The sequence below is a fragment of the Cryptotermes secundus genome, unplaced genomic scaffold (genome assembly GCF_002891405.2).
Source record: "Cryptotermes secundus unplaced genomic scaffold, Csec_1.0 scaffold317, whole genome shotgun sequence".
NCBI lineage: Eukaryota > Metazoa > Arthropoda > Insecta > Blattodea > Kalotermitidae > Cryptotermes > Cryptotermes secundus.
Window position 1 is genome coordinate 195,176 of NW_019742557.1, and position 8,581 is coordinate 203,756.

The window sequence follows — 8,581 nt, forward strand, 5'->3', positions numbered from 1 at the left end:
GATGCCACCGTTTCACATATTTACACAAATCATGCATAAGACTAAATCTTTATACATAACCATATAAACTTCGTTCAATACTTCAAGTTCAAGAAACGACGGAAAAATTTTTCCTGGGGAAACTAAAAATAATACATGGAATTCTGTATGTAAACGTTTAAAATATTAACCTTCGTAAAAATGGCACAATAGATCACTGTGGTCGCGGTGCAAAGGCCAAGAAGGCCCACCCCTTATACATTCAACCTTCATAAACGTATTGTTTAGGTTACAAATAAGTTGAGAGTAACAATGATATATATTGCACTAAGAAAATTGTTTGTTAACCATTCAAAATCTGAAACGCTGCTGCCGAATCTAAGGTCCTCACAGTGGTGACTATTAGTTGTATCTCCTGGGATATACGCCGTGTAATCTGGTAAAGTCAACAGGCTTTTCGCAGAACATACTGCCTCAATCTGCAGGGTCGATGAGTACGCCAAGAAACCAGAATGCAATACGCATCGAGCCTGAAGATGGAGGCATATGTTACTCTAATACGTCAGTTGACTTTCACACGACTACCCGGCATTATATCCCGGAGAACTGAAACAAGAAATGCTGCTATGCGACATAATCTGGGTACATTTGTACATATGCTTCAGTCATTCCAGTTCAAACACTCACATACTACGTTAACTCGTATAGAACTAAAACTACTACTACTACTACCATCCAAGCTTAACTTCAAAAGAATATATAACTCTCAAAATGAAAATAGGCTTGTATATACCGAATATAACGATTTACACCAGACTTTCAAATGTTCCTCCATAAAAATGTAACTGCAATTATGCATTTTCTGAAGCATACTCGCAATAACATTAAATGCATAAGAAGCTCCTGAGATGACGCAATAAGTCATTGGGCACTTACAACTACCGTGCTTACCTCTGTATTCACAGACGTATTACTTGACGAAGCTTCTAGAATTGGCTGCTCGCATTCCATTCGATGTTCCATGGAACTTCCGATGTTCAGAGCTTTTAATGAGCCTTTGACAAAATCTTTGGCTCGATCCAAACTTGCCAGCGACATGTTGCTGGTGTAAAAACTAGTGGAACTCTTCGGCATTTTGATGGGGTTTTCTTTCAACTTCTGTTCCAAAAGTTCTTGACACTCAGATTCCCTTGATGAAGAGGCTTCTTCTCAAGATCTTAGACGCTCTCTTCGTGTCAGTAACTCCCCAAGTCCTTCACCTTAGATCAAGATGGTGTTTCCTTCCCTTTGTCTTCACTAGGCGCCAAAGCACCGTGAGACACCTCTCTTTAATTTTAAACACCAACCATGATTACTCTGTAGAATTAGGCTGCAAAAATACCAGCAGTCAGCCACTCCTGACACTGGTTAATATCGCGTTCCGACAGCTACGACGCCGATGTGCAGAATGAGAACCCGCTCTCTGCGCAACGCTAGTTAATCGAACCAGAACTTTCCGCCGTGCTGCCACCGCCGCCGCCGCCATCACTAGCTACTATGGAGAGAGGGGGGGGGGGGGGGNGTTTGAACTCTCTTACGCATGCGCAACACTGGACTACGAGGTCTGTTATTGGTTCGTTGTATTGACTCGCCAATCAAATTTACTTTGAATAGACCATTCAAAATATACAGCAACATACCAGACAAAGTCCCCTTAAAAATCAAAATTTAAATTTTAAATTTTAAGTTTTAAATTTATGTTTTGAAAATAATGTTCATTTTCAATGGATTATTGAACAACATGAGGTTTTCAATCTAAAACAAATAAACTGAATCAAGACTATATGTAGCGTAGTTGGTTGAGGTACTATGCTAAAAGCCGGAAGGTAGTGGGTTCGATTCCCGATGAGGTCATTGGATTTTCAATTGACCTAATCCTTTCCTGCCGCACTAAGGACTTAGTGTCGACTCAGCCTCTAAAAGAAATGAACACCACGAATCTTCCTGGGGGTGAAGGGCGGCCGGCGCGTAAGGTTGACAACCTCATCGCCATATATGGGCCAATTATCTATAAAATGTGAAAGCCTCAACGTCTCACAACCTTATGGACCTCCACGCCCTGTAGGAGGGTTAGTTTTACCTTTTCTATTTGTTCTCCCTTTTTTACCTTTACAATGTCAGATATCGATGGTATATTTAATTGACTGTACCCTCCCGTTCTATTCTCTTTCTTTTTCCTTGGCACTACAGCCCCAGTGAGCCTAGGCCTACCTCCATGAACTTCTCCGTTCACTTCGGTTTTTCTAGAGCTTACACATTCGGTAGGACTCCTTGGGCGGGTGATCAGCTCGTCGCAAGGCCACTCCTGTACACAAACACAGAAAAACGCACACACACAAACTAAACATCCATGCCCTGAGTGGGATTCGAACCCACGATCCCGGTTTCCAAGCGAGCGAAGACAGTACATGCCTTAGACCGCACGGCTACCGTGACCGGCCCCGTTCTATTTTACGTACTATTTATTCCTGGCTTATTTCACGACGATTTCAACTGCTCAGACTATATAGCGTCCAACTGCATATAGGAAGAGTATTGAATAATTCTGTTGACGGAAGCAGTATCCACATATCTGCCTCGAGGAACGTAGGAAAATTTGACAAGGCTCGGTCAGCCTGTCTCTGGGCCAATAATTTGGACTCGGAACCTGCGGACTACGGAGCATGCGCGTTATGCAGTCCTTCCCGATATTCTGCATCCTTCCGTTGTGACATGATTTGGGTCTTTCTTTCACAAATATCCTTCCTTTTTACCCGAAGCATGGAAAACGTTTAAATAAGTAAACATTTCTGTTTAGTTTTATCAGCAAACCAGCTACATCGAACAACGGCGATATAGGCGTTAACGAAAAAGTGACCTATAAACCGAAGGTCATAGAAAGGAAACAATACAAGTTTTGGGAACCCAGAGCCAAAGATATTTGAGAAAGAAGAAAGCAACATTCCATATAGCCAGTACTCGTGAGCGTTGCCAGGATCTTTTCGGAGGCAGAGGAGCCCGAAATATTGCTTCCAAACGTATATTTTTATAAAACATTTAATCTTTATTATTACTATATGTCATATCTCGTTCTTTTCTTCAACTGTGATAAAAATCCTGAGAGGGTGGTAAATGCCTAATCCACACCCACACCCTCCCGACATGGAGCTGATCCCTTCTTGAGAAACCGCCAATTGTGCAGCTACTCAAGAATTTCCCAGCATTTTATGGAACCCAAAGGTTCATTACCGTGTTCACAAAAGCCCTCCACCCGTCCCTATCCTGAGCCAGATCAATTCAATCCATACCATCCCATCATATCTCTCTGAGATCCATTTTAATATTGTCCACCCACCTATGTCTTGGTCTTCCCAATGGTCTCCGGTGTTCCCACTAATACCCTATATGCATTTCTCCTCTCCCCAATTCGTGCTACATACCCTGCCCATGTAGCCCAGGTTGCGGATGGAGGAGACGCCCTCCAGGTATGGAAGGAAGCAGAGAATATATTGAATAGGCAGGGGCGGACAGCCGAGAATGGGTGGTACTCAAGCTTGGGGTTTGGGTGTGGGGCTATCTACTCCTCACCGTAAAAAAAAAAAAAAGCTCGTTACGAAAATGTTCGAAAAGTGTCGGACCTTCCTGTAGATTCCTGTTCTCATGTATTAGACTACGCCTTTTTATGAAATACATAGGACATCATGTAATATTTCTTATTCAGAAATGTGCTGGGCTTATTTTTATTAAAGGGAAGCCTGTCTGACATTACATATGTCATGAATTTGTTACAAGCTGGGTTTAACGTATCGCATGGGGTACTAGGCTCTGTTCTTACCCGATGGCATCGCGCTATTCATATCTTACGTTTGTTCTCCTGTTTTCCGTCCCTTTTCTTGATATCGTGTCTACGAGTACATTCGCGTTACTATGGAGATAACAGATAGCTGCTCTTAACGATCGAGGGTAAAGGGAGAGGGGTTTCAAGGTAATGTTCTGCGAATTCGTAAAGAAGCTGTCCACTTAACCTCATTCTTCTTTTGTGTGAAAAGGAGGAGTTTTACATTCTCATGGCGGTGATTATGAAGAGTTTTATCTTCTGAGATGTAACGCCGTGTAGTTTGCTGTCAACTGACGTCCCGGACGAACATGTCGAATGCATCTTTACGGTCGAAGAAAAAGCCAAATATTAAACCAACATGAAACAGGTAGCAACGGAGTGCATGTCGAAATATAACGCATAAGATTAAACTGTTCAGACCTCAGTTCGTTATAAGAGTAGAATAAACTGTGGTATTTCGTTACCAGTGAATTTATAATCATTTATATGCTGATAGTCCTTATAGTTTATATAAAACTGATATGTTATATTCCTCGCTTTGTATCAATGTCAGACTTAATACCACTCGAAGGGTAAAGCAGATAAGTAAAGTAAAAGTAAAGCTATCCCTGTAACAGGCCGTGGAGGCCCACTGGGTTGTGAGATGTTGAGGTTCCCACATTATGTAGACAGTCGGCTAATAGATGGCCGCGAGGTTGTCAGCCTTACGCGCCGGCCGCCCTTTACCCCCAAGAATATTCCTGCTACTCATTTCTGTTAGAGGCTGAGTCGACCCCACGGCCATAGTGCGGCCGGAAGGATTAGGTAAATTGAAAAATCTAATGACCTCATCGGGACTTGAACCCGCGATCTTCCGTCTTGTAGCATAGCGTCTCAACCAACTACGCTACCGCGTGCCCACGGTTAAAGTAGACACTGCAGTTATTTGAGGAACGCGGCACAAATAAAGGACAGAATATTTCTAGCGTATTTTTCTTTCATACAAGGAAAAATGTACGTCTATTTGATCACCATGCTGCTTGCATATGTGTGTGTGTGTGTGTCTGTATCCTCCCATGCTAACTCCTGAACCAGCTAACTGAGTTTCCCAAACTTGTTATCAACGCTAAGTCATTGCAGGCCGCCTGAACTCTTTTTTTTTTTTTTTTGTAATCTCCTACAGTCAGCAGTAACAACGTAACGGATGCATGAACTTCGTGGCGTGAGCGACACTACGTCACTTCCTGAAGGGTCCCAAGATGATGTACAAGCTTAAAGATGAGGAAGAATGGAAAATTATATAGCTTTCGGTTTGACGGTAACAATTAATTAACCACTGGACCTTGGCATGGGAAATTTGACATGGACATAGATAATAAGCATATACAGAGCGATGTATCTTAGCGTCCTGTTGCACTGATGCTCGTCCATGATATGTATGTATTGACCGTCTTCTAATGCACACAATCTCACTTGTCACTTCACTACATGTTTCGGCATCACTGTGCTATCCTCAGGTGTGCTATTTACGTTAAACTATTGCACTGCTCGCCATCATGTGTCGTTTATAAAATGATTTAAAATGTATATTCGTCATGTACTATAATAAAATTTATATATTAAAACTTGTTAAGATTTATCATCTTATACGTACGTCGTATTTCAAACTCGCGTATTATATCAATCTTCCGCTATGGGAGTCGTTCTTCCTATATTCTGTGTATACTGTCTTGTGATGTGTCCTGCTTTTGTGGCTGCGTGAGTTGATTACAACATGTAGTGAAGTGACAAGTGATATTGTGTGCACTAGAAGACGGTCAATACATACACATCATATGGAGAGTGTCCCAAGAGGAAAAGTCAGTATTCTTGGAGGTCACGGTAATGAATCTTCGGGTTCCACAAAATGCTGGGAAGCTCTTGAGTAGCTGCACAATTGGCGGCTTCTCAAGAAGGGCTCAGCTCCATGAGTGAGTGAGGAAATGCTGTATGCAAGTAACAACATAAATGATACGAAACGCTGCTGTTATATCCCACAGATTTAACCTACACACAGAATCTGCACTTGAGTAACATGTTCTTCAGAAGAGAGAAATAAAATAACAGCAACAGTAGGCTTATAAAACTGTTAAGACTGTGCATCTAGGCAAAAGGAACATTCCTGCATTGCAACCTTGTTATTTTATATTATATAAAACATTACTTTAACAATAGCTGCATATTTTTTGAACAGTCATTGTCATACATCATTTCCTGGTCCTAAATGAACGGTACGAGAGTGTTTCTCCAACCTCACAAGTTTTTGCTTCCTCCATATTGCTATTAAGAGTTGTGGGAAATTAAAAGCTACGACGTTAGAATGCCCTCCAATGGAGTATCATCGATCAATCGATCAACCGGTTTAAATATTTGAAAGAGGAGACATGGATACACGCACACAGACAGCATGGCCTACTTTTTTTTTGTTTAAGAAGGGAAGGAATCGTAAAAAGGCACGAATGTATGAACTTATTTTACCACTTTTACCACTGATCACCATGAAATCGGGACTAGCAAATAAAATTTCCAGCAGTAGGGTTTCAAAAGACGAAATCTCTTATACCCTTTTCGCCCTCAAAAAGCACTTAACGCAAATGAATGTGTGAGGGGTAGGCGTCATCGGCCCTTGCACCGCGACCTACAGTGGTCTATTATGCTTTTCTTAACGCAAATACTGCCATGTCATACTAACATGGCGGTGACATGTACAGGCGCAATTTACATGGCAGCCAGAAGATAATTATTCGATTTATTTTTTCCACGAATGGCCTCTCAGCATGCAGTTACGAAAGCAGAAAATGTTTGTGTTGATACATCAACCATTAGTGTTCGTTTCCGGAAATAATGGAGAAGATGAAAGAGTCACCTTAAATTCATCGTAGCAGAAATCATTTTCGAAGCCCTGTGCTGGCCGTTTTAATATATATTTACTTTATTTGGTATATTTATCTACCACCAATAACTTCTGAAGGGGCATGCGGTAGCGTAGTTGGTTGAGGCACTATGTTACAAGCCAGAAGGTCGCGGGTTCGAGTCCAGATGAGGTGGATTTTTTCAATTTACCTAATCCTTCCGGCAGCACTATGCCCCTGGGGTCGACTCAGCCTCTAACAGAAATGTGTACCAGGAATATTCTTGAAATATTCTTGGGGATAAAGGGCGGCTGGCGCGTAGGGCTGACAACCTTGCCGCCATCCATGAGCAGATTGTCTAGAAAATGTGGGAACCTCAACATCTCACAAACCTATGGGCCTTCACGGCCTGTTAAGGTATACCTTTACTTACTTTTACTTACCAATAACCTCTGAATAAATTGAAACAATATTATGTAATTCGGTAGTATCGACTTTAAACCGTCATTAGCTCTAGGCATGCAAGAATATGGATTTATAAGACGCTTGCTAGACCATCGGTATCTTACGGTAGTGCAGCATGGACAACAAAAACTGGTGACAGAAAATTGGTGCCCCCAAAATGCGTTCAATGAAGAGAACCGTGGGGAAGCCCTCGGACTGAAAACGAAGTGAAAAAAATACGAGAAATAAAACTGCACTAATAACAGAATTTACAAAATACTACAGGCGAAATTGGATACAGCGGGGGCACGCGGTAGCGTAGTTAGTTGAGGCACTATGCTACAAGCCGGAAGATTGCTGGTTCGAGTCCCGGTGAGGTGGATTTTTTTTTTCAATTTGCCTAATGCTTCCAGCCGCACTATAGCCCTGGGGTCGACTCAGTGTCTAACAGAAATGAGTACCAGGAAAGAGCATGTTGACAAGAGCATAGACAAATTAAAAAATAAGTTTTGGATGACCTCTGAACTATCAGTAACAGATCTCAGTAGCCGTGACAGACACAGTGCTCCATTAGAGATTATGCACTGCACATCTGTGGATGCTGTTTAACAGGTACAATGACCGGTCTTATTGGAGTAGAGGCAACGTTCTACACTTGTATTCGCGAAATATGAGGTTCGAATCTCGGTGACAACACTGGTTATCCTGAGGTTTTCACTTGTTTTACTATATCCTCCACCTTGAGGCGAATTCCCGGATAACAATTTCGATCAGGCCTCCACCGCTTCCTTCTAAATCCTTTACGATTCTGAGATACTGACTGCGCCGTAAGATGAACAAAATAAAGGTCTCCCCTTGCAGTCTACATGCCTAATGTAGAATTCTGTGTGCACCACATGAATATTCAAATTCTGTAAGCGGAAATGTTACCACCTACCCGTAGAACTCCAAATATGAAGAACAAGGGTGTTGCTCTACGGCTGGCACTCACCTCCCCGCCTGTGCGAGAAGGCAGACTCCACCATTTGCAACGCTACCGCCCACGGGTCCTTTGCTTTCATGAACCATATCACGGTAAAGTTCCAATTCCATCGTTGGGGCGTTTTAATCTGGTTTCGGTGTTTCATTTGACCATCTTTATTATGTTAAGAGTAGGTAAAGTTGTCCCTGTTCTTAATTATGTAAGCACTACGTCATTAAGACGTACAGGGGAGTGGGTATATGGACCCAGGTTTTCTTCACCTCGGCACTGGTTGGAGGCGAGTAGTCAGCTACAAGCCCCGGCCGCTTTACCCATGGGGAAAGAGCTCCCGGTACCCATTGGATAGAAGGATGAGTGAACCCAAGAGTCGGTCTGAACGACATGTAGAAGTGAAAATTCTTGACCCCACCGGGACTCGAATTCCGACCCTTCGGTTGTTCAGCCTGTAGC

At 42.4% G+C, this 8,581-nt stretch overlaps 1 protein-coding gene across 1 annotated transcript in view; it reads right to left on the minus strand.

Moving 5' to 3' along the window:
* LOC111873341 (solute carrier family 2, facilitated glucose transporter member 1) overlaps positions 1-1,447 on the minus strand; it is a 25,375-nt gene extending 23,928 nt beyond the window's left edge. Inside the window, exon 1 of the mRNA XM_023867988.2 lies at positions 931-1,447. Within this exon, the coding sequence (XP_023723756.1) occupies positions 931-1,113 (183 nt within the window). The 5' untranslated portion in view covers positions 1,114-1,447. The remainder of the gene's footprint in view (positions 1-930) is intronic.
* Positions 1,448-8,581: the final 7,134 nt, after the last annotated feature.